This window comes from Leguminivora glycinivorella, chromosome 11 (assembly GCF_023078275.1).
Source record: "Leguminivora glycinivorella isolate SPB_JAAS2020 chromosome 11, LegGlyc_1.1, whole genome shotgun sequence".
Classification (NCBI taxonomy): Eukaryota; Metazoa; Arthropoda; class Insecta; order Lepidoptera; family Tortricidae; genus Leguminivora; species Leguminivora glycinivorella.
Window position 1 is genome coordinate 12,770,470 of NC_062981.1, and position 26,026 is coordinate 12,796,495.

At 40.3% G+C, this 26,026-nt stretch overlaps 3 protein-coding genes across 6 annotated transcripts; 2 read left to right on the forward strand and 1 right to left on the reverse strand.

Moving 5' to 3' along the window:
* The first annotated feature begins 1,466 nt into the window (after positions 1–1,466).
* Positions 1,467–2,059, forward strand: LOC125230929 (COX assembly mitochondrial protein homolog). The gene is made up of 2 exons (XM_048136218.1): positions 1,467–1,611; positions 1,705–2,059. Exons 1-2 carry the CDS (start codon positions 1,554–1,556, stop codon positions 2,001–2,003), a joined length of 357 nt encoding a protein of 118 aa, XP_047992175.1. The 5' UTR covers positions 1,467–1,553; the 3' UTR covers positions 2,004–2,059.
* LOC125230928 (tRNA-splicing endonuclease subunit Sen2) lies at positions 1,994–3,560 on the reverse strand. Its single transcript, XM_048136217.1, has 3 exons — positions 2,735–3,560; positions 2,523–2,647; positions 1,994–2,191 (listed from the first exon to the last, which is right to left on the reverse strand). The coding sequence occupies exons 1-3, from the start codon at positions 3,552–3,554 to the stop codon at positions 2,057–2,059; spliced, it is 1,080 nt and encodes a 359-aa protein (XP_047992174.1). The 5' UTR covers positions 3,555–3,560; the 3' UTR covers positions 1,994–2,056.
* A 72-nt stretch (positions 3,561–3,632) lies between these two features.
* Positions 3,633–26,026, forward strand: LOC125230926 (V-type proton ATPase subunit H). Of its 4 annotated transcripts, XM_048136213.1 has the most exons (12): positions 3,633–3,774; positions 4,027–4,050; positions 4,354–4,435; positions 4,512–4,689; positions 4,935–5,147; positions 11,416–11,598; positions 15,254–15,388; positions 16,942–17,127; positions 18,534–18,721; positions 19,065–19,253; positions 21,127–21,240; positions 25,503–26,026. In XM_048136213.1, the coding sequence occupies exons 1-12, from the start codon at positions 3,717–3,719 to the stop codon at positions 25,576–25,578; spliced, it is 1,626 nt and encodes a 541-aa protein (XP_047992170.1). In that variant the 5' UTR covers positions 3,633–3,716; the 3' UTR covers positions 25,579–26,026. The 4 variants fall into 4 exon arrangements, with proteins under 4 accessions (XP_047992170.1, XP_047992172.1, XP_047992171.1 ...); XM_048136215.1 differs by lacking the exon at positions 11,416–11,598; XM_048136214.1 differs by lacking the exons at positions 3,633–3,774; positions 4,027–4,050 and adding an exon at positions 4,096–4,270.

Here is a 26,026-nt window from a genome sequence, read left to right on the forward strand (position 1 = left end):
GAACATGTTAAACGTTTGTTAAAACGCACATTTAAAATGAGACCTAATTTTCCAAAATATACTTACTCACTCTTGGGATCCAAAAATAGTATTGGATTACATTGATGAATGGTATCAAAATACGACTATAGAGCAGATTACCTAGGTACTAAAAAGCTTGTCGTATTATTGGCATTATGCACTACCCATCGCGTGCCAACATTCTTACTGATTAAATGAGTGAATATACACTACCCAAATGGGGTAAAAATTATCGTGTCAGATATTACCATATACCCCGACATACTTATACTGTTCCTTTCGTACCTTAAAGAAACGTGTCGCGCGACTTCGGTCCTTCGCGAGTATCTCACTCTAACAAGCGATAAAAGGGCCTCCGAACTCAGAACACCTCTTATTAACTGCGAAGCGCCCTCACAGGGACGCGATGGCACAGTCAATAAGCAGGTGGATAAAACAAGTACTAGCGGAGATCGGGATGGACGTGGCAACATTTAGTGCACACAGGCACTCGCCATGCTACCACGTCTACTGCCGTTTCGGCAGGGGTCAATGTTTGACATTATCAGAAAAACTGCGGGTTGGACCTCAACCTCGCAAATATTTCCTAAATTCTGCCATCGTCAAATAGTTGACGAAGACCTATTTGCAAGATCAGTTTGCTATAAATAATTATGAACTGTGTTACTGAATAAGACTGATCTTGTGTATAAATTACATAATTATGTAATTGCTAGTTGTTTAGTAATAATTATGTAACAAAATTGAATGATAAATATTTAATTTTGTTTTCACAATTGCCATCCGCAAAACTTTGTCTCTAAACAACTACAATAATGTAAACTTAATAATTATATCGAACAATGAAGCGAGGAAATATAATATATGATCAAACGAGCTTCGCAAGCGAAGTTCGATCGATATTATATGACTCGCTTCATTGGAAGATATAATTACCCTCCCTCCCGATACACCCAGATTCCAAAGTTTTGCTTGGAATAATCTCTGAAAATAATGATGATGCCACCGCCGGTTGACACCGACCTGAGGGTGGGGGGGAAGGTTTAGAGGCAATTGAAATACTTATTTTTTATAAATCTCTAAAATAAGCGTGCAATATGTTGCCAGTAGATTAAATAAACTACAATAATGTAAACTTAATAATTATATCTTCCAATGAAGCGAGTCATATAATATCGATCGAACTTCGCTTGCGAAGCTCGTTTGATCATATATTTTTAATGAAGTATTTATGAGAATATTTATCCATGTTTTCAAATTTATTTAACTGTTTTTGCAAATATTGTCGCCTGTTTCCTGACGATTACTCGTTTAAGTGCGTATAAGAACACCTCATGGACTGTCAAATGTCAGTGTCATTATTGCCAAATGTCAACATATTTTTGAAGGAAGACTATCTTCTATCTTACAGATGCCATGAGAACTAAAAACTGAACTGAATCTTCTATCTTCCCAACATCATAGCAATCGTAATAATAGTAAAAAGACCATCAATAATTCTGTATTGCATGAAAGTTTGAAATTACGTAATAATGACAGAGGATAAGACCGTACTACCAAAAAAATTCTCTGAAGGACCGCATGGCGTAGGTTAGTTCAAGTTTACGTAAACTATTTCCAATTTTCCAATAGTAAAACGGAACTACCCATGTAAATAAAATTACAACTTGTCTTATTCTTTAGGTGATCCTGATGATCGCAGCCTGAGAAAAGTGGAATTGGAAGTCATGATACCCAAATTAATGAGGGAGAAGGCCAAAGCAGAGAAATGCATAAAAGAGGTTGCAGAATTTGAGAAGTGTGGTAAAGACGCATCCCTACTGATGGTGGTTAAATGCCGGAAAGAAAATGCTGCTCTAAAGGACTGCCTCTCTAGCTGGTATCGTGATGACAGCTTTAGAGCATTATGCACGGAAGAATATTTAAAAGAAAGAAGTGAATTTAGGAAAACTGGAATCAAAAAGTCAATAAGAAGGGCTTAATTGTATTTTATTTGTAAGATAGCTGTTTAGTGTAAATATAAACCAAATGCATTTTAGTCAATTTCATCATTTACTAATATTGGAATGTTCCTAGTGAGATGTATTTCCCGCACACTGTACTCCTTTAAACCTTCCGGCATATTTTCTGAATAAGTGCTGGGCTCATCAACTTCTGCAATCAATACTTCCTGAAAATATATTACAATGTTTGTAATGAGTAGACATAACAAACAGCAGTTAGTAAAATAAGCAGCTTAGCAGCAAAATTTATGTTATTATTACAAATAAAAGTATGTAACATAATATTTTAATCACAGCCTACATTATCATAACATTACAACCTACAACTAACAGAGATATTTAATTTTAAATACTCCATGAGGTAAATCAAAATTTAAATAAAAATATGAATATCTTTACTTCATTAGTCAGCTGCAGAGAAAACTAGACCCCCTTGCATACAAATTTGTACGGCAGGGGGTCTCCTTTTCTCTGCAGCTGACTGTACATAGCTCATACCTTTGTAGTAGTAGTGGCCATTCTCACATGCCCAAGAACTGACACAAAATCAAATTGGTCTTCTTTGCATTTTACTACTACTATGTAATCAGAGTGCATTATTCCAGGACCCTCTCTGTACAACACTGGAAACATCAAAATAAAACATAGTATGAGCCATTCATAGAAAAATTCAGAAGTTGCACTACAATAATTATAAAAACCATGTTTACCATAGTCTCCACCAAATTTAATTCCAGATTTGACTATGTATCCTTTAGATCTGAAGTAATGATAAACAACATATTTGGGAACAAACTTCTTGTCCATCTTTGTAAACAAATCCCAACATTGTTCTATTGTGAGCATCTTATCACCACTGCCTATAACTTGTAAACAACCAAGGCCATAAGAAAGGAAGAAAGCTTCTTGTAAACTCAGCATTAGCTTTTCTTGAAGCTTTATTTTATTTATGCAGCATTTTGGTTTCAGATTTTCGATATAATTACCCTCTTCAGTATCACTGTCTGGCACAATAGCAACCAATTCTTGGTCACCGTGTGGTTCAAAGCTATCAAAATGCCCCTGCTCACTGTCAAAAACATCATTACTAGCACTATTACTGTCATCACTTGATACCAAGTCTATTACATCTTTATTGCCAATTTTTTGGCTGTCATGCTTTATCTTAGTGATCAACCCATCCATGTCTGTTAGTAATTTGTCTACAACAGATTTTCCATGGTTATCAGCAAACTTTTTGTACCAGTAATTCCGTTTGAGAAACTGCCGTTTGCGCATAATTTGGCTATAAGCGTTATGAGCTGCTCTTGGCTTAGAGCGCGAAACAGAGCCCTTGCCAAAACACCCCATGTGATACAGCAGAGCCATTTCATCTGGCGATCTCACCTCGACGTTAATTCCATTATAATATCCAGTAAATACTATCCGCATCGAGCTATCCACCGGAAAACGGGCGGATTCCACTGCAATAGACGGCACGTTATTTGGGTCATTACTCTGACATTCGTCTTGTGTTTGTAAAGAAGTCATGACAATAGAACTGGCCGGTTCCCAAATTTATTTAAAGTCGTATGTGTCACGCCAGCAAGTTCAAACGCAAATTTCATGTATCAGTCAGTTTTTTGGTAGTTTCGGCATTATTATGCACTTATAAATTTTCGGCAACAATTATACGGTTTCGAAATTGTTAAGATGTCTGAACCAAGTAGACCCAGGAAACCTGATTCAGAAAATGTTGAAGAATATCAGTGTAAGTACTTTATTTTAAACAAATAGCTGATCCAATCCAATCCAATACAAACGACCTTGCCAAATTTATCTTTACTGCTTTGACATTGACAGAACGTTTGACGTTTACGGAATACCATAGAGAATAGGTACTTCATTATTGATTCCTAAACGAAATGAAATGACATTTTAACTTTCTTCATATTGGTTGCTCTGAATTTATTCCCAAGGTAGACAACATAACATGTTATATACTTGTCTCTTTTTTTCTCAGCATGGCGGGTATACAACAAAGAAGGTAAGAAAATATATGCTTTCACACTACACCAACGTCACTTTATGTAGTCACAAGACCTCTCAGCTGAGGCTGTCGTCTTTACTTGTATTTGGGATTTATTGGATTCTTTGATCTTTATTCCAATTATTATTGGCTTGATCATAATTCTATGATATCCTAGCCAAAATGGCTAACATCAACGAGGAAAATGTTAGTAAGCTTATTGGCGAAGAGAATATTGGTAAGTTCCTGTCCATTGTATCTAACTTGCTAGAACCAATTTTATGGAAAAGATTATGTGATTACCACTCCCATGTTTTGCAGATATGATCGCCGCCACCAGCGTCCTGCAGTTGAGGGCCAGTGAAATCCGCCAAACGGATATAAAATGGCAATCGTATCTGCAGTAAGTAAAGCAGAATGATTGAAGCTTATTCTACAGATGTGTTTTAAGAATTAGGTAAATATAAAGTATATTTTAGGTCTCAGATGATCACGCAGCACGACCATGACTTCGTGTCGGCCCTGGACCGTGGCAAGAAGGACCTTCCGGATAAGAACCCCGATGAGTGCTGCACGGTATTCGTAAACCTGCTCACCCATGTCAGCAAGGATCACACTATCCAGTACATTCTGGTTATGATTGATGATATCCTGTCTGTAAGTTGATATTTAAATAACATTTTTTCTACAATTCAGACCAATTTAGTTTGTCACACTGAGGTAAAGTGGTCATTATTGGGTTTTGTTTTTATTGCAAACTTTTATATTTTATAAACAAGCATTTAAATTTGGTTAACAAATATTTTGTTGTGCAGGTTGCTGTTCATTTATACTGGTAGCAAAACAAGAGGAAAAAAAATGGATAATGTCATTTATGAATATTGGTGAAAATGAAATTTCAGGAGAACAAGAACCGAGTGAAGATTTTCCGTGAACACAACAAGTCGGGACAAGTCTGGCAGCCTTTCCTGAACCTGCTGAACCGCCAAGACGAGTTTGTGCAGCACATGACTGCTCGCATCATTGCCAAGTTGGCATGCTGGCACCCGCAGCTCATGGACAAGAGCGACCTCAACTTCTACCTGACGTGGCTGAAGGAACAGCTCAAACAGAATGTAAGTTACTACTCTGAATATGGGCCTTGTAAACTCTGTTGATAATTTCTGGATGCTAGTGGGTAGTTGGTAGCCCTAAGCTTTACATTGCTCCTATGTGACTAAACGCTTTAAAAATATAAATAATGGCGCAATTTGCGCTCGAAAGTGCAATCCGTGAACTTCAGCAGTCAGTTACAACAATGACCACTCGTATTTCATCGCTCGAGACCAAGATCGCCGAACAATCTACGATAATTCTGAATGAATCAGATACAATAAAAAATCTCAAAACGAAATTTGAGGGTGCTGCGCAGGAATCAGCAAGCTGTAAGTCCATCAGCAATATCCCCCAAGCAGCGCTGCAGCGGCCGGTGCGTCTAGCGAAACTAAAAGCCGTCGCAAATATTAAAGCGCCTCCCTCGAAGAAAACGAGCGCTAAAGCCGCTGGCAAGCCCGTACTGAGAGCGTCAGATGTTGGCGGAGCAGTCCCGACAACGCCCGAGGTGAGCCGAGCGCAGCCGACCACGTCTACCACCTCCAACGAGCCTACGGTAAGCGATCGGGCCACAACACCAGCGATAGTTACGTCCGCTCCCGCGCCCGCCGCCGCACCTGCTCTTTTGAGCGAACAGAATGAATTGGATACCAACTCACCACACAGCGACGAAAAATGGCATACAGTTAGCCGAAAACGCCGCCGAGTTTTCACTGGCGCAGGAATTATGGATGACGACATCTCCACCATCGAACGCGTTAAGTATGTTCAAGCCTGGTCCTTTCGACCGGAAACAACAACGCAAAATGTACTAAAATACCTAAAACAACGCATCCCATGTGAAGGTATCAATGTAGAAAAGCGAAATATTAAAACTAATTTCCATGCCGCCTTCGTCGTCAGTTATCCGGAAAGTATTACAGAACAAATCTACACGCCAACGTCGTGGCCACCGGGTGTGAAGATATCGGAGTGGTTTCGGAGGGGGACTGGCGGACCGCGGCCCGCCGCCACTCTCACCGACGGCCGGCGCGAGCGCACGTCTAGCTCGACCTCCGTCCGCTCGCCACTGTGATAAGAATGCATCTACACCACGTAACGACGACTTCACAATAATTAAAGTGTGCCATCAAAACATCGCAGCCTTAGAAAATAAAACGCTACGACTGGAAGTGCTATTAGAAAACGAAATGAAGTGTGACATTCTTGCAATCTCTGAGCATTGGTTATCAACGGATAAATTAAGATGTATGAATATTGACGGTTACAAACTCGCATCCAGTTATTGTAGGAATGTCACTGCGCACGGCGGATCTTGTATATTTACGCGTGATAATATTAAATGTCTTGAGAACAGTGAATTAGTTCAGTTATCGATGGAGAGGTATTGTGAAATATCGGCAATAGATTTACTTGATTTTGACGTAACGATAATTTGCATATACCGAACAAATTTAATTAGCAATAATGAGTTTTTGGTACATCTAGAACGGTTGCTCAACAAGATAACTGAGGCCCAGCTCAATTGTGTAATTGTAGGTGATATGAATATTAACTGCTTAGGGCCCCCACAGACGGGAGACAAAACTGTTTTGTCTCCGTCGCTCGGTCTATGGGCTAGTATGAAGGTGCGCACACGAGGCGACGCAACTTTTCATACAAATACGAAAGTCGCCGAGCAACTGTTGCCTCCGTGTGCGCGGGGCCTTAGGCGAACCGAACGCGGACATAAACAGAAGGTCCGATTTACTAACTACCCATGGTATGATGAATAAAGTCGACTTTCCCACTCGCGTGACGGCTACAACGTCGACCTGCCTTGACCACCTGTATTCGAACCTAGCTATAGATTTCGTTAGCGTTGATCCCGTCATTACCAATTTGAGTGATCATCTTGCTGTTATGGAAGTACTACGACTGCGAGATAATCATTCAAATAAAGTCACCCACTTGTCGCGAAATTTCACAGTGCAAAACCAACAACACTTTTCTGCCGCTATTGAGAGCGTTGATTGGAGTCTAATATTTACAAAATATAACGACGCCAGTAGCCTTGCAACTTCACTTATAAATATAATTTCTAATAAGTTCGACACTTGTTTCCCGCTAAGAAAAAAAGTAGTTAGAGATAAAAATAGCTCAACCTGGATAAATAATGATATTAAATTATTTAAATCCTTTCTATTTGAGATGATAGAATTAGGAAAACGGTAATGTAATGACAGTATTTGTAAATTTATAACTAACATCAAAATTAAATTTGACATGTTAATAAGGAAGGAAAAATCCAATTACTACAGTAACTTAATAAAAACTGGCAACAATACACCAAAAATACTGTGGAATGTCGTGAACAGGGAGAGAGGCAAAAATAACTGCCCTCGACTGGACGTGACAGAGGTGATTGTAAACACCGATGGGTCACTGTTTGCTAGTAAAAAGGATGCTGTGAACGCACTGAACTGTAGATTCCACAGCGCTGCGGCGGCGTGCGGCGCGCCCTGCGCCAGCTACGCGCTGCGCTGCCGCCTACGGATCAATCTCTTAGGCTACTGCCATTCAGCGCGGATGAGGTCTATCGCTTGATAACATCACTCATTCCTCCTAAAGCCTCAATGGACATTTACGGGATAAACATGAAGTTACTGAGGGCTGCACCGATCCCTTTAGCCTATGCCATGGCCGAGTTATTTAATCGCTGTATAAAAGAGGGCATCTACCCTAAACCACTAAAAATCAGCAAAATAGCGCCAATATTTAAAGGCAAGGGTAAAAATGCGGATATGGATGCATACAGACCCGTCTCAATTATCCCTGCGCTGTCAAAAGTATTTGAGAACGGTCTAAGTCGTCGCCTGATGAATTTCCTGGAGTCGACGAGTGTCCTATCTGACAGACAACACGCTTATCGTACGGGCCACTCCACAACCTCATTGACCCGTGATGTAGTCCGACGCATAGTTGGCGCCAGGGAAAGAAAACACGAGGTTGCTGTATTATGCTGCGACCTGTCCCGGGCTTTTGACGTCGCAGACCACGCAGTCCTCACCAGCAAGCTAAGGCACTATGGGATCGATGGCCCCACACTCTCCTTGTTTAAGAGCCTTCTCCAATTTAGATCTCAAATTGTTGTCGGAGATAGTGGAAAGGCTAGATCAGACCCACTGGAAACCACTATGGGTGTAGCTCAAGGTTCATCGGTCTCAAACATATTATTCTCATTGTTGCTGAACGACCTGCCGCATGCAATAGAGGCTGCTGAAATCCTCATGTACGCGGATGATGTTGCTGCAATTGTCACGGCGCAATCGGTGGACACCATCGAAGAGAAACTGAATGAGGCCGCGGGCCAGCTTGCACAGTGGTTCAATGCCAATGGTCTGGCGCTGAACCTCAAAAAAACGCACTACCTGGTTTTCAATCTGTCTGGTCGCAGCACGAGGCCACTTGCTGTATCTGTGAACGGAACTGCTTTAGACCAGTTAAGTAGTACCGGTTTCTTAGGCTTTGAAATCGACACCTGTCTAAAGTGGGACCATCATATTAACAGACTCAGCGGACGAATCGGCAGCGCGTGTTTTGCGTTAGGACAGGTGACCAGGTTAGTGTCTGATGAGGCTGCGCGCTCGTGCTATTTTGCCACTGTGCACTCCCTGATCCAGTACGGTGCGGAGCTCTGGGGACGCTGTGCCGGGTGGGAAAGGGTGTTTCGTCTCCAGAAGCGTGCGGTCAGGATATTAGCCCGGGTACCGCAAAACACTGCTGCACGATCATACTTCAAAAAAACTGGGAATACTAACTTTACCTGCAGTGGTAATCTTGCAAGTGGCTATGTATGTGAGGACAAATCTAGCATCCTACAAAACGCGAAGCATGGTACATACTTACAACACACGATACGCCCACCAGCTAGTCGGCGTGGACCGCAGAATGGCTAAGTCGGCCAAGCTCACTCATATCATGGGACCCACCGTCTACAACAACCTGCCCGACAGCGTCACCGGCGCCCAGAGCTTGGACGGCTTTAAATCTCGCCTCAAACGTTGGCTTGATGAGCACTCCTTCTACGATTATGAAGAGTTCCTAAATATACACAAAAATAATGTATAATTGATCTCATTATTTATTTTGCTGCTATGACACATTTAATGTTTAATTTAATGTGTTTTTTTTTGTCTCTTTTATAACGTGTAAATAACCTTTATGAATAAATGACTTATGATTATGACTTATAAAAATAATGTTGTAAATGTAATTTAGTTTTAAGATGCATGTAGTGTTTACATTTGCATAGTATTGTTTATTCATTGTCATGGACATTTTGGTCTTGGCAGAATATACTGAAAAGTAAGTGAACAAAAAAAATTTTTTTTTGCTAGTGACATGATATCTGATATTGACTAGGTGTAAATGATATAGATTATGGATAATCTCAGTTGAACACTGAACCAATCAAGAAATGAACAGCAGCAAAACATAAACTGTAATATTAGTAACTGAAAATTATCAACAGAGTTTATAAAATCTATGATTTCCATGCATGACTGCATAAATTAATTTGTGATCTTGTTTTTTTTTATTGAATTATACAGTGACATGTCATTTTCATTTGTTAGTCGTATACCTCGAAATCAAAAAATCCTAGTAGCTTTTCACCTATTCGCATTTTGCCGCGATAGTGTATTTTGTTGTAGCGTTTAATATCGATGGTATATTTTGTTACTCGCAGATATTTTTAGTAGATTTTTACAACAGTAGCAAATTTTGATGTAGCATATTATCAATAGCCTATTTAGTTAACCGCGTATAATTTCAATAGATTTTTACAACAATAGCAGATTTTTATGTAGCATTTATCACTAATAGCCTCTTCAGTTAGCCGCAAATATTTTTAGTCGCATTTTACCTGGGTCGCAAATTGTATTAATAGTTTTGAAAACAGGCTATATCACTGGGATATAAAAAAAAAACGTGGTATAATACGTGGTCAAATGGACATATATCAACATCATCATTTGCATTCTGTGACAGACAGCAAATAGTGTCTTTTATTTTTTTAGTAATATCAGTGATATTCACAACGAGGTTATATAACCAGGAGAAAAACTACAAATGTGAAATGCATTTACAAAACAAAACTATAGAGGTAAAGTGCTTGAAGGAAATATCACGATATCTAATAACGCATTACAAACAAATATCTATCGAGGTGAAAAGCGACTACAGTGAAGAAAGGCAGGGAAGTAAATATGCTATGAATTTTATACACCATTGTAATTAGCGACCAAAAATCATACTACAAGAAAAAAATCGGTTCAGAAATTTTGAGATCGCGGCGAAAAGCGAATAGGTGAAAAGCTACAAGGATTTTTTTGATTTCGAGGTATATGACTAACAAATGGTCATTTTGTCGATAACATCATTGCTTGGCTGTTCTATTAACTGCTAGCATGAAATTTTAGCACCTACACTTTACTGAACAGTTTTTGAATTTGGTATGCACTTGCACATTTGTTTGATTTTTTCAAAGAGAGAAATTGCATATACCTATTATATACAAAATCGGACTGCGAGAAAGCTTGTAACTTATAATAGTAGCAGAAATACCTTTATTATTTTCCTTTATTTGAAGATCTTTACCTAATTGGATTACAAGTTACAACCTTTATTTTCACATGTGCACAATTTCTACTTCCTTTGTAGTAAATATGTCAATTGTCAAATATATTAAAATGACTAACAGACTATCCTGTAGTGTACAATCTCTACTTATTATTTTGTTAAAAACTGTCTTTATTCAAAGTTTTTTTTACTACATACACTTCTCTTAGAAATTAGATTAAAAACTTTTACACTACACAGAACACAAAGTTGCCAAATCGCCTAGATATTTCTAATATTAACATACTTTGCACTACTTTAGTGCAGAGCTGTGCATTCATCAAAGCTGCAGTAACACCTTAACAGACTTTATTTTCTAAACATATATTTTTGAACATTGTGAATACCTGCTTATGTATAACTTTAAAGTGTATCCAGATATTGAAAATGTACTAATCGTCGAACTTGAAAGAGTAATTGAGACACAACAGCACTTCGTTTTTTGCAATCGATTTTAACTTGGGAAGGCTTCTTCCGGGACGCAACTATATAGCAGGGAATCATGATGTTAAAATATATAAAGAATAAAGTCATTAATCTAAAGCAGCTAACAAGTCGTGTTCATCGCGTACCATCGCCGCCGGGGCAATCGCATGTGCCCTGTTACTGAGAGGTTTGTTTTCTGGTAAGGCGGAGAAAATGTCTGCCGAGTTAGCGCATGCCGAGCAGGTTATGTTGGCTCATGAGAAACCGATCGTGGACAAACACAAGCACAAGTACAAGGCCCCCGAAGCCCAGGGCAAATACCACAGCCTTTACACCTCCTTCGACGACCTTGCGCCCCTCGAGGACCTGCCCCCGGGCTCCAAGAAGGTACTCTGTGTAGCCGCGGCTCTCCAGTTTGTAACAACCGATGCTAACATGTTTTTAAAGCTGTTACTAATTAATTAATATTTCTTGTGTTCATTAATCGTTTAAGGCATGCTTTCTTAACCTACTGTAAGTAGTGTTGTGTGTATAGAATGCTGTATGCGCGTGAGCTTCAGACTTTGTGTGAATAATAAACGCAAATAGATGGTCTATTTCTAATTAGCACAACAAATAGCGGTTGGGCCGGCGCTTTCTCGTTGCAGCGCACAACAATAAATTTCGCTATTAACTCAATCAATGTGCTGGTGAATTTTGTAGCCGGTTATCTTACATGTACGTATCGGTATACGTAAATAGTTTGTTACGAATTAAATAAGTAAAAATAATAATTTAATATTTTGTAAGAAGCAAACAAATTAAAGTGTTCAATGCATTAGATGACGATGTTAACACTACATAAACTAAGAATTTTCTTAATAAAGGGGCTATTTATTATGTATGATATAGACGGGTTAGTGTGATATGGATGCTATTTTTATTTTTCAGCGCTAAATTACGAGACAATATTGGGTTTTGTTTGGTCCCGTGTTTTTATTTGTTTTCTAGATTAAATGTGAAGCTTAAAGGACAATGGGCTTAAAATGAACAACTTACGCGGCATTACGTTTAGCATCGCTTTTTAGCGCGTATTCAATTATGAACCAGTATCTATCGCTATAGCGAATTAATCGCTTAATCCTTCGACCTCAAAAGACATTTACTGACGCACGGTCACAGCTCAATCGTAAATTCGTGAATAGTCAGTCGAGCGTTTGTCGCGCGAGTACATTGCCTCGCCCTGTGTGGGCGCAGTTCATACTGACAAGGATCACGATGTTGCAACGCGTCCTATAATCGGAGCTATTCAAGTTTCACCTTTCCAAGCAATATAGACCGGTCAAATCTTACACAAAAATCTGCTAAAAAAACAAAGTGTGATGTAAAGCTGCATTTTTGGTATATTATTTAGGGTCCTTGAAAGGAATGTGAAACTATGTTTTGCAAGCAAAAAAAGTGTGTGCTTTTTTTTTAATATGCAAAAAACTGCAAAAAAATCGGACTTTTTTTAGTTTTTGTAGTGTCATTTAAAAACTAGACATTTTAGGCAATAAGTTGCTTCGCAAAGGTTAAAGAACATTAAATTTGAAATCATTTGAGCCTACTCGCAATGCCGTATCTCAAACAGTTTTTGAGATATGATACTTCTAAAATGGGTATTTTTCCCCTCTTTATGAAAATTTTCGTTTTGCCAATATTTTGAGACAGATTTCAGCAAAACATAGCACGGTATTATATATTTTGCGAAATAAAGTTGTAGAAAATTTAATTAGCTTTCATTTAAGACCAAAAGAGGGCCAGTTAGTCAAATAATCAAATTTATAACCTAAAAAAATAAGATTATAATTATAGTATAACTAGATCAGAAATGAGTGGTGGAGGGTGATGGCCAAACGGGATAGTTTACGTGATATATATTTCAAGAGACGTAACAAAGAAGGCGTTATTATTATTTGGGGACTGTTCAAGTATTACGTAAGCACTATAATTATAGGGGGCGAGGAGGTGATTACTCTGCTTATAGGGTTTTGGTCATGATTTAGAGCTTTCCTTACTTTCTTGCTAACAAGGGGAATGGTGGGATGGTATATATTTTTAATAAATTAGATTAGAAACCTAAAAAAATAAGATTATAGCATAAATCTAGTATTACTGGATCAGAAGTGAGTGGTGGAGGGTGATGGCCAAACATCATGCCAAAAGATGGATAAAGATAAGAATGGGGGAGGGTTAACACTTGATATAAATTTTGTCTTTTATCTATTTTACTGTACAGTTTCTTACTTAATAGTTGAACGGCCCCTTGTCTTTGACATACTTCCACTTGTTTCTTCCCTCTATACATTTTGTATGGGGCAAGGTGTGTAGAACAATGTATTTAATATTATGTTTCGTATGTTGTCTAGACAGTCAGGTATTTTAAAGTGTGTGTTTTTTTAAATATCTGTGTATTGCCTATGGTATTAAATTTTAGATGGCTGGATGGATGGATTGTATAGTGTGTGAGTGCTCTTAAAAATTACCACAAACACAAGCGTCACAAAATATCAGTCATACTCGGCCACTGAAACAGTGGAACTAAATAAAATGAGTAGCGATTTACAATTATTGCTGGATTCTGAATTTTGATGTGAGAAAGATCTGGCACATCAGTATCGCCGCCTGACGAAAAAACGATTCAGAAAACCTTCATTGGTGTGAAGTGGTGAACACCAACACCAATGTGGCTCGACTATTACAGTGGCCGAGTACGAGTGATAGTTTGCAACACTAGAATTTGTGTTTGAAATGGACATTTTTTAATAGCACTCAAACACTATTCATCTAAAAATCAACACTAGAAATAAGTACAGATTTGGGCGTATCAAGGTGTCAATATCACTGCGGTGAAAAAGGCCACTGACTGTCCAGACAACATAAGTTGAATACATGAGTTATGAAGGGCCGACCAAGCGCACTGCCTGCAGAATTAAAGAACACATTGCTGCTGTCAAAAATAATGACACTTTTCTTCTTCCTCTGTTCCTCATGGCTTAGGATTGCGACGGTCAAGACTTGACCGTCGCAAGTGACCGGGTCAAGTTGCTTAGTCCTACGGTAATGTCGACGGAACGCCACAACATACCTAGATTGAAGATGACTTCAAACTATCAAATGTATGGAATCCAGTGATTTGTTTGAGTAAGTGAAGTCAGAATTGAACAAACGTAGTGACATTGTAAGTGTAGTGTGTTTGGACAGACCATCGTGTGTGAATGCGACCGGATTTACACCCGCACCCGCCTTCTTCATTTTTAGAAATATCGGGAGCACGACAAAAATCAAAAAGGTAATCACGGTCTATATCCCAGTCAATATAAGTCTGACGTAGAATACATAGTAGTATTTCTCATTTAAATAGTATAGAAGGAAGTAAAAAATGGGACTACGTCAAGGACAAGGGCCATTCAAGAGTTACTTATGCTAATTTATTACAAATATATACCCTCCCCCCATTTCCCTTGTCAGCAAAAAAGTAAGGAAAGCTCTAAATCATCACCAAAACCCTATAAGCAGAGCAATCACCTCCTCGGCCCCTATAATTATAGTGCTTACGTATAATGCCTATTATTGTTATAGTTCTTACGTAATACTTGAACAGTTCCCAAATAATAATAACGCCTTCTTTGTTACGTCTCTTGAAATAAATATCACGTAAACTATCCCGTTTGGCCATCACCTTCCACCATTTCTGATCCAGTTATACTAGATTTATGCCATTATAATCTGATTTTTTTAGGTTATAAAAAGTCTCCAGTTTTTAAATGACACTGCAAAATCTAAAAAAAGTCCGATTTTTTTGCAGTTTTTTGCAAATTAAAAAAAAATCACACCCTGTTTTTGCTTGCAAAACATAGTTTCACAGTGCTCCAAGGACCCTAAATAATATACCAAAAATGCAGCTTTACATCACACTTTGTTTTTTTATTTCTCTTTTTAACCAATCTAATACGTGTTGACTTCACTGGCCCCTACTCAAGGAGCTTGTACTATAAACTATAATGACTCTTCGTGGTTCCAGCACATCGACTACATCCAGTCGGTGGCGCGCTGCCTGCAGATGATGCTGCGTGTGGACGAGTACCGCTTCGCCTTCCTGTCTGTGGACGGTATCTCCACGCTGCTGTCCATCCTCGCCTCCAGGGTTAACTTCCAGGTACATAATTCATATATATTACTTGCTTATACATGCTGTGTTATCAGTCGAACATTAGATCGCGCGGCGGCCGCGGGCACTGTAGACTGGGTTTCGTACCGTCTACATTTCGCGCAGCCGCAGCGCGATGCAATCTTCGAGTGTTTGCCGCGCATAATTTGTTTGTACAGAGCTTACGACTTAGGGCTAGACGGAGGCTGTAGGGACAGACGGAGTTAAGCCCAACTACAGCCTGGCAAATAAGAGTAGAAACACAGAATATATAATAGTACAAGTACAGAAGGCTCACTCCTTTGACGTGCACAAAACGCCGCCATTCTAAATTCTTACCTACATTAACAAACGGACCGCACGCCTGCAGACGACAAATTCATTGGGCCACGCTAAGGTCGTCGCCACTGAATGCTCGCGGCCGCCGGCATGTACTTGTAGCGCGGCGAAAGGATCGCGGAGTGAGCCGCCCCTGGTAGAAATTAAAAAGTGACTACATCGTATTCGTCCCTTTCAAATCAATATGTGTGAAAAAAAGAGAGGACACTAAAGGCGTATTAAGTTGTCAAGTAATTAACTAAATATTAACTTAATTTTAAGCGACTTAACGCGTGTAAACAATCAATTTAGTAATAAGTTACAAGTTAATATTTAGCGTGCACTTAAGCAAGTAGATTAGAAATTTGTCTATTTTTCGGTTAAGTGGGTGGGCATGAACTACCACTTGACACGTTTGGACAAGCACGATTTAGTTAAATATTAGTTAATTGTATAAGTTTGGCGGAGCGGTTGCGATCGTATGTTCGTGAGTTAACTATATTTTTTGAAAAATGTTGTGGTCGGAAGACACTAGACAGTGAAATTTAATTATTGAAGAATATATTAAACAACGCACTAGCGCCATATTCCTTACTTCTGCTTATCCAGTTTCTCACCCACAGTCTTGTGGGTGCTCTCGTTTCCCTGTCTATTTCATCCTTCAGTTCGTCTAAATCCTCGCTGAATACGAATTTAATTACTGAATTTCGGGATGACTAAAGAGCTAAGGCTGTTTATAGTGTTTATGACGTGTAAACGCTTACTTAAAATTAAGTCGTTAAAATTAGTTACTTACTTGACAACTTAATACGTGTGAACCGGCCTTATGCCATTTTTATTTAGTTTCAACTCTTCTTTTGCCAGGCTATACACCTTGTATGGGAAGATGGGAAGCGCACGCCGACATTGTAGTTGGCGTGCAGGCATTAGTGCAACTGGGTACGAATGCAGTGTGCATGATGATGATCCCAGTTGATAAAAACGATTATATATATTCTTACATAGCCCTCAAACCATCACTCTACTACATTTTACTTTGGGTTCATTATGAATTGCTTTCTAAACAATCATCACAAAAGATCTAAAAGGGACAGTAGTAGTTGGAGTAATTCGTATATACTTAAGCAAAATGTGGATGGATGGGTCTCGTTTATAATATTTATTATAATTCTACAAAAAAAAATAGATTTTCCGCTAGGTATGACTGTGAAGCAACGATGAAATGACGCTGTTGTGTTTTTCAGGTCCAATACCAGCTTGTGTTCTGCCTGTGGGTGCTGACCTTCAACCCTCTGCTGGCCGAGAAGATGAACAAGTTCAACGCCATCCCCATCCTCGCCGACATCCTGAGCGACTCCGTTAAGGAGAAGGTCACTCGCATCGTGCTCGCCGTGTTCCGTAACCTCATCGAGAAGCCTGAGGACAGCCAGGTACACTACACACACTAGGACTAGTGACAGTTGTACTCAACCCGCTAGAAGATGAACAAGTCAACGCCATTCCTTCTCGCAAAATTCTGAGCGATTCTTCTAAGACGTATAAGAAATACTTATTACTTTATAGAGAAACCTATAGACAGAAACGTAACTAGGAACAATTGTATTCGAACTGCTTATGAATCTTATGATGTAGGTACAGGCACCTATGCTCAGAAGACACTAGCGCGGGTTGGCATTGCACTTTGCATCCTTCTTCTTTATCTCAATGGTATTTAGCAAAAATGGGTTACATTTTAACGTGCCAAAATGCGCCATCGTTTCATTCACCAGATCTCGGAACCCACTTTGCTACCAGTATGTGTTAAAAGAGACACCGATGCAGCGCGTCGGAGAAGTGAAGGATTTAGGGGTGCTGCTGAAGTCCGACCTCACGTTTAGAGACCATATTGTTAGCGTTTGTAAAAGGGCTTACCGAAATCTGGGGTTTGTAATGAGGCAGGCCCACGCGTTTACCAACATTAAGGCAATTCGCGTCCTGTACGAGGCAATAGTCAGGAGTCACTTAGAGGGTAATGCGGCCATCTGGAGTCCACACGAGTCTAAGTATAGGGTAATGTTGGAACGCATCCAGAATAAATTCATTCGATTTGTGTACCTAAAGTTATACGGAGTATACCCTTTTTACCCGTTAAACTATCCTACATTGTTTGTATTAGGCATGGTAGGATACAATAAACTAGAAGTTGGACGGGAACTGGGACTGTCTTTGTATATATTTGTAAGTTGGTACGAGGCAAGTTGTGCAATCCTGGAGTCCTGGCAGAGGTGCGTTATGGCCGCTGTACACATATGGCCAACGGTTCCACCAACCCTTTGTGAAACCCCTTGGCCAAGATAAGAGCCGCTGTTAAACGGTTGGCCGGCAAGCGCAAGCGCCAACTGCAAACTTGATACACGCTTGGCCAAGGGGGTTGGTGGAACCGTTGGCCATGTGTGCACAGGGGGCGGCGGGCCGACCCTGCTGGCCGAGCCGCGCGCTCGAACGCAACTCCTTCGCCAGGCCCCTTTCACGCGCGCACTCCGGACCATCAATCGAGTAGCGATCGAGTTAGATATATTCTCTTGTTCTCTGAACGAATTCACAAAGGCTACGCTATATGTTTTGTGCTACGGCAATGTATAAAATGTTGTGTAAATTTCCATACTATCGTATTAGGATGCCCTGTTATTGATAGTTTATGTGTATGTAATAAATAAATAAATAAAAAAAAAATTACTTTGCTATCCAACAATGTCGATTACACTTAACTTTCATATATTTGATGACTTGATCCTACAAATCGGCGCTTGACACCATAAATAGGAAAGTACATCATGCGAATTTGTTTTATATCCAGGTGGCAAAGGAGCACTGCATCGCCATGGTGCAATGCAAAGTCCTGAAGCAGCTCGCGATCCTCGAGCAGAAGCGCTCCGACGACGAGGACATCATGAACGACGTGGACTTCCTCAACAACCGCCTGCAGGCTTCCGTCCAGGACCTGAGCTCCTTCGACCAGTACGCTACTGAAGTTAAGAGTGGACGGTGAGTTATTTTTTCGCTACCCTTAATCTTTAGGCAGGTGTAACTGTAAGTTTTCGTTGGCTGAGCGGCAAACATTGGCCGTTTGCCGCGTCAAGACACTGCTCCCTCTGGGTAGCGTATATGACGCGCCGCGCACCTATACTTTAATTACCTAAATGAATAATAATGTGGGTAAATGTGTGTTGTTTAAATTCGAACTAAGCTGATATTACACGAATATGAGCTAACATGTATTTTTGTTTTAAACGTAAGAAGTAAAGTTTACCAGTGCTAAGCTGTTTAAAAGAGTACCTATAGTCCATTGTACTTTGCGGCATTTGACATAAAACATTTTTTTTCACAGACTGGAATGGTCGCCCGTGCACAAATCCGCCAAGTTCTGGCGCGAGAACGCGGCCCGCCTTAACGAACGCGGCCAGGAGCTCCTGCGCACGCTGGTCCACCTGCTCGAGCGTAGCCAGGACCCCGTGGTGTTGGCCGTCGCCTGCTACGACGTGGGAGAATACGTGCGTCACTATCCCAGGGGCAAGCAGTAAGTATCTTACTGGCAGGGTCGCCATGTGACGTGGAACGAGTGTGTAACTAGTAGACACCTGCTGAGCGCAGCCAGGACCCCGTGGTGTTAGCTGTGGCCTGCTACGACGTGGAAGAGTACGTGCGTCACTACCCCCGGGGCAAGCATTGAGTGCTGTACACTGTCCGGGTCGCCATGGGACGTGGGACGAGTTTGTAACTAGTAGACACCTGCTGAGCGCAGCCAGGATCCCGTGGTTGTTAACTGTGGCCTGCTACAACTTGGGAAAATACGTACGTCACTACGTACGGGCAAGCAGTGTGTACTGTATACTGGCAGGGTCGCCATATAACGTGGGACGAGTGAGTAACTAGCACCTGCTGAGCGCAGCCAGGACCCCGTGCTGTTAACTGTGGCGTGCTACGACGTGGGTGAATACGTGTGCCACTACCCCAGGGCCAAGCAGTGAGTACTGATGTAGTGTAGATGTATTTGAGGCAAGAATAGGGATATAGACTACATATAAACTGGCAGTGTTAAGCCAGACGCTATCGCCGATCGTATGGTTGAAGTAATTCTGTTTAGTTCGTCCAAACACACGGTTTATTTCAAAGGAAAAAGCTCAAATACAACCAGCACCCAAAATATCTTGGAATTACTCTGGATAGATCGCTCACGTACAAGGAACATCTTGTGAAGCTCTCGCAGAAACTATCGACGCGTAATAATATCCTGCATAGGCTATGTGGCACCTCGTGGGGAGCATCAGCGGATTGCCTGCGCACCACTGGTATCGCACTGGTTTACTCAGCAGCGGAATACTGCGCCCCTGTGTGGTCAGAAAGCGCTCACGTGGGCAAGGTGGATGCCAAACTGAATGAGACTATGCGGTGTATATCAGGATCGGTTAAGTCCACCCCTTCCTATTGGCTACCAACACTATGCCACATAGCACCTCCACATTTGAGGAGAAAACATGCACTCAGGAGAGAAGCTGAGAAGATCAGATCCAACCCAGCATTGCCTACTAAGCAGTGAGTACTGATGTAGTGTAGATGTATTTGAGGCAAGAATAGGGATAAAGACTACATAAAAAAGGGAATTCTGTTTAGTTCGTCCAAACACACACTAATACATACTAGCCACATATTTTTCGTTTTTTCTAATTAATGAAAAAAATACAAAGATACAGAGCATCAAAGTTCCGGAGTGGCGGCTTGTGACGTCACTTTTAAGTAAAAATTGTACCTAGGCGTGACGTCACACGAAACTTCAATGCACTGTATCGTCGGCATTTTTCGTTTACGAGAAAAAAGAAAAAATGTTTCCAAATTTTTTTGATAATCTAACGGACGGACTAAATAGTTTTTTTAGGCGGCTCGCCCATTACTGACGTTGACCGAACTAGCACGATAAATGCGAACGTTCCCACGAAAATACGATGGAAAACAATTATGTACGAATTATGTACTGCAGACTGGCAGGGTCGCCACTCGCCGTGTAACTTGAAAGGCTACTTTCTTGGATTCCAACAGAAAAACGGTCTTGCTAACGATCTTCACTCCGCGACCACAGTATAATAAAGAGTATTATCATACAGTATGGCCACTCCCGCTCCCCGCTGAAAGTGCCACCCACCCCGTCTCGGTTACCTCACAGTTACCGTCTGTCAAAAACGCGAACAGTCGACCTGTCATATGTCACTCATACAAGCATAGTACGAGTTCACCTGCACGAGCTTAGACTGTGTGCTAGGAATGCGCCTCTTTCATATATTTAATCGCCAGTGTCCGAGGTGTGCCGCGACAGTTCGTGTTTTTGCGAAGGAACTTATTCGTCTTCCTCTTATTCAGGCACGTCCATACTTAACAATATTTTATGTTTTTTCTAGTGTTATTGAGACCCTCGGCGGCAAGCAGCGCGTGATGCACCTCCTGAGCCACGAAGACCCCAACGTGCGGTACGAGGCCCTCCTCGCCGTCCAGAAGCTTATGGTGCACAACTGGTACGTACTGTTCATTACTATGGGCTCCGATTTCCGCACTTAGCCTCGTGCGTGCTGTGTTTGCCGGCTAGGGTCTAGCCAGCCTAACTCCGCCGGGATGGCCGGATCCTCCTGGTGTCTCCACAGGCTTCTCGGAGTGACCTCGTCGTTTTGAGGATTTGAGCCCGTTGTGTGTTCACTCCCTAAAAAGCACTAGCACTAAAAAGTCTTATGTATAGGTAGAATAGGAAAAAAAGGTTAAAAGGTGTGCTATTCCCGAGAAAATTCCCTCTCATAGGGAATATTCCCCACAAAGGGACATTTCCCGAGAACGGCACATCACTATGCCCATGCAATTAGAACGAAAAACATGTCGTGCAGCATGGACGACATTTTACAACCAGTCAACGTTTTCGCGGGAAAGAGAGTCAGCAACCTCGGCCTAATTTCACCTTCGACATATTATTATGACGTTTTGTGTGGGTAAAAAAAACCCTTGCTTAAGAGCGTTATAACATTTCGGCGTCGGGCGAAATTAGGTATTTTACCCGCCGCGCGAGTCCAATATGGCGACCCTTTCTAGCACGTCTTTCCACTCGCTCGCACTACAATAATGGACAAAACAATCTTCATCCTTCCTATGGAATTTTGATAACAACCACAATCTACTATCTGAATATAAACTTTTGATTTCTAATAAACATTATTTTGTACGAAAATACTAGAATATAGCGCAAAATAATATTAATTGTGTTAAAATTTAAAGTAATAATTATAAACTGTGATCATATTTAAGTAGATCCCATCCCAAGTATTTGCTATTGTTATATGATAAGTATTATTATAAGTATTAGAGTAAAGTATATATATTATAGCCTGACAAGTTTTTATTTGACCCTCGCCACGTTGCGGATTTTCAGCTGAACTAATTTATTTTACTGGCAAGGATTAATATTTGACACCCGTCGTCAAAAGTCATTGAATGTCAGTGATGTAAACGAGAAGTAAATATTTTCAATTTTCTAACGGTTTCATCGCAAATTTGCCCAAAATAATATTTAAAAAAGTGAAAATAATTATACTTAAGGTGATAATTTACTAACAACAAAAAAGGATGAAGGATTTCACAGTATTTCGATAACAATGTTCCGAAATCGTTTGTTGACATGTCCGGTACTGACAATTTATAGTGCGGTTGTCCTGTACTGATTATTTGGTTTCGATTTAGCTTAATTTATTTTTTGTTCTTATTTAAGGTGTCTGTAGCTCTGCCGTGAAAAATATTTATAGAAATAAGAAGGCCGTTACATCATTGACACCAGTATAAAACAAGGTCCCACGCAAAAAGAAAATAAACATCGACGACTTCGATAAAGGGACAAGATTCATGGATTTTAGGCTGTGCGGAAACAAGTAGCGAGTATTTAAACCTTGCTTATTAAACTTTGATTCTCTAAAACCCTGTTTTCATTTTCTACAAATATTAAAGCGAAACCAGTACACGCTGTCCCCATTATATATGACGTCCGCACATTATTGCCATATGAAAGCGGTTTGTAGCGACACTCTTTCAGGGTCAAATAAAATCTTGTCAGGCTTTAATATGATGATAAAATAAGTCAAATACAATTCTAATTACATCAAGGTGGTACTCAGGGTCTAATGATGGAGCTACAAGGTGGACACGAAGCGGTTTAGTTCCATGGTTCATTGGTACTGGTGACCACCATCTGGCTTCATCATCAGACCCTGAGTACCACCTCTTGTCAAAGGTCTTATTGAGACGATCCCAATGAGCCTAAACACGAAGTGGTTTAATCATATGGTTCATTGGTACTGGTGACCACCATCTGGCTCCATCATCAGACCCTGAGTACCACCTCTTGTCAAAGGTCTTGTTGAGACAATTCAAATGAGCCTACACACGAAGTGGTTTAGTTCCATGTTTCATCGGTACTGGTGACCACCATCTGGCTCCATCATCAGACCCTGAGTACCACCTCTTGTCAAAGGTCTTTTTGAGACGAACCCAATGAGCCTAAACACGAAGTGGTTTAGTCATATAGTTCAATGGTACTGGTGACCGCCATCTGGCTCCATCATCAGACCCTGAGTACCACCTCTTGTCAAAGGTCTTTTTGAGACGAACCCAATGAGCCTAAACACGAAGTGGTTTAGTCATATAGTTCAATGGTACTGGTGACCACCATCTGTCTCCATCATCAGATCCTGACTACCACCTCTTATTATTATAGAGACGATCCCAATGAGCCTAAACACGAAGTGGTTTAGTCATATGGTTCATTGGTACTGGCGACCACCATCTGGCTCCATCATCAGATCCTGACTACCACCTCTTGTCAAAGGTCATTTTGAGACGAACCCAATGCGCCTAAACACGAAGTGGTTTACTCATATAGTTCAATGGTACTGGTGACCACCATCTGTCTCCATCATCAGATCCTGACTACCACCTCTTGTCAGTTTTGTTGAGACGAACCCAATGAGCCTACACACGAAGCGGTTTAGTTCCATGGTTCATTGGTACTGGTGACCACCATCTGGCTCCATCATCAGACCCTGAGTACCACCTCTTGTCAAAGGTCTTATTGAGACGATCCCAATGAGCCTACACACGAAGCGGTTTAGTTCCATGGTTCATTGGTACTGATGACCACCATCTGGCTCCATCATCAGACCCTGAGTACCACCTCTTGTCAAAGGTCTTATTGAGACGATCCCAATGAGCCTAAACACGAAGTGGTTTAGTCATATGGTTCATTGGTACTGGTGACCACCATCTGGCTCCATCATCAGACCCTGAGTACCACCTCTTGTCAAAGGTCTTGTTGAGACGAACCCAATGAGCCTAAATACGAAGAGGTTATAGTCATATGGTTCATTGGTACTGGAGACCACCATCTGGCTCCATCATCAGACCCTGAGTACCACCTCTTGTCAAAGGTCTTGTTGAGACGATTCCAATGAGCCTACACACGAAGTGGTTTAGTTCCATGGTTCATCGGTACTGGTGACCACCATCTGGCTCCATTATCAGACCCTGAGTACCACCTCTTGTCAAAGGTCTTATTGAGACGATCCCAATGAGCCTAAACACGAAGTGGTTTAGTCATATGGTTCATTGGTACTGGTGACCACCATCTGGCTCCATCAGCAGACCCTGAGTACCACCTCTTGTCAAAGGTCTTGTTAAGACGAACCCAATGAGCCCAAACACGAAGTGGTTTAGTCATATGGTTCATTGGTACTGGTGACCACCTTCTGGCTCCATCATCAGATCCCGAGTACCATCTTGATGTGTCTTAGACCGTATTGTAATTTAAACATATTTATCATCATAACGTTGTAATACTTTAACATTCAAACATAACAAAACATTACAAAAGCAAATATTTACGGATCTAGGATCAAATTTGTTGGTCGCTGTTTACACACACACTATGCGAGGATAGCCCGTGTATAAACAAGGCGTCCGACCCACACAACGATAAATATTCTCGTCGTTCGCGATCAAAACTCGGAGAGCGGAGCGACATACGTCTCACCTTCACGAGCTCTGACGCGGCACTGAAATCGCGAGCGTCCGTCACCGGTAAAATAGCGACAGGAAGGCTAGTTTTCAAAAAATTCACAAAAAATCATTATAAAATTTTATAACGACAAATGTATAATAGCAATTTAAGCAGATGTTGCAGATTATTTATATACCAAAATAACTTCGATAACATGTAGATTTTCGGAGAAATGATAACTTGTTTCGATGTATTTTCGAGACAAAATTTAGTTCGTTTTACTTCCAATTTCTGAATTTCAAAGGATTAAATGATAAATGTTGTTTATTCATTGTAAAGTACAAGATATCAGGAACTGAAATTTACCGCATCTATGAGAGTGAGCTTATCAAATGTGACTTAATAAGAGCTCCCAAATCTGTGCTTCACGCGGTTTTTCCTAAACGAGCATCAGAAAAAAAATCATTACTAATTGAAAAAGCTTTTTCTTCCATATGTTTTTTAATTAACCGTCAGTTAATAAGATGTTCTAACTGAAACAAGTACATTTACTGTCTTTTAGTATGAGTAAAGTGTACAATTTTATCGATGAATATTGTGCATTTTACAATATATCGCCTTTTTTGTCATAGCGCTCTTAATAATGGGCATCCAAATTATCAACCTATTACGATGCCTCAGGTATTCTTGACGTTCAAAAAGTTAAGTTATCATAAGCAAACTGATTAATTTACGTTACATTATTTCCAGGGAGTACCTCGGCAAACAGCTGGAAAAGGAACAAATCGACAAGCAGGCGGGCACCGTTGTCGGAGCTAAGGCTTAAGCAATATATATATTTAAAGCTTTGTTGTTATCGAGTATTTAGATTACGGGCCTCTATTACTGTTACAAATGTACTAATATGATGTAACGCTGTTCAGTGTGACCATGAATACATTTAACACGCCCTAAACTTTGTAAATAAGTCCCAATTCATGTTACCTAATTTCAAATAGTAGAAGAGTATTATTGTTCAGTCAACATTTAAAAGCAATTTGATTTATTTATTGTACACCTACAGTTGTTTTTAAAAGTAAGAAAGTCTAATGATTGTCAATATCCACATTCCTATTTATAATTGTTATATAAAAATCGATATATTAATGTATGCTTCAAGAAAAATACTGTTATAATTAATAAAAGTAAATAAAGTGTTAGAAGAATTTACGTAGCAACTTAAAGTTGTTGAGAGCTGCGACAGTATTGTGAATAAATTAAATAAATAGCGCAAA

Excerpts from the sequence above, each read along its gene's own strand:
- LOC125230929 (XM_048136218.1), top strand. The coding sequence starts at position 1,554 with ATGACAGAGGATAAGACCGTACTACCAAAAAAATTCTCTGAAGGACCG. Across the intron at positions 1,612-1,704 it reads TGAAGGACCGCATGGCGTAG|GTGATCCTGATGATCGCAGC; the intron begins GTTAGTTCAAGT and ends CTTATTCTTTAG.
- LOC125230926 (XM_048136213.1), top strand. The coding sequence starts at position 3,717 with ATGTCTGAACCAAGTAGACCCAGGAAACCTGATTCAGAAAATGTTGAA. Across the intron at positions 3,775-4,026 it reads AAATGTTGAAGAATATCAGT|CATGGCGGGTATACAACAAA; the intron begins GTAAGTACTTTA and ends TTTTTTTCTCAG. Across the intron at positions 4,436-4,511 it reads AAATGGCAATCGTATCTGCA|GTCTCAGATGATCACGCAGC; the intron begins GTAAGTAAAGCA and ends AGTATATTTTAG.
- LOC125230928 (XM_048136217.1), bottom strand. The coding sequence starts at position 3,554 with ATGACTTCTTTACAAACACAAGACGAATGTCAGAGTAATGACCCAAAT. Across the intron at positions 2,648-2,734 it reads TAAATTTGGTGGAGACTATG|TGTTGTACAGAGAGGGTCCT; the intron begins GTAAACATGGTT and ends TGATGTTTCCAG. Across the intron at positions 2,192-2,522 it reads TGGCCACTACTACTACAAAG|GAAGTATTGATTGCAGAAGT; the intron begins GTATGAGCTATG and ends ATATATTTTCAG.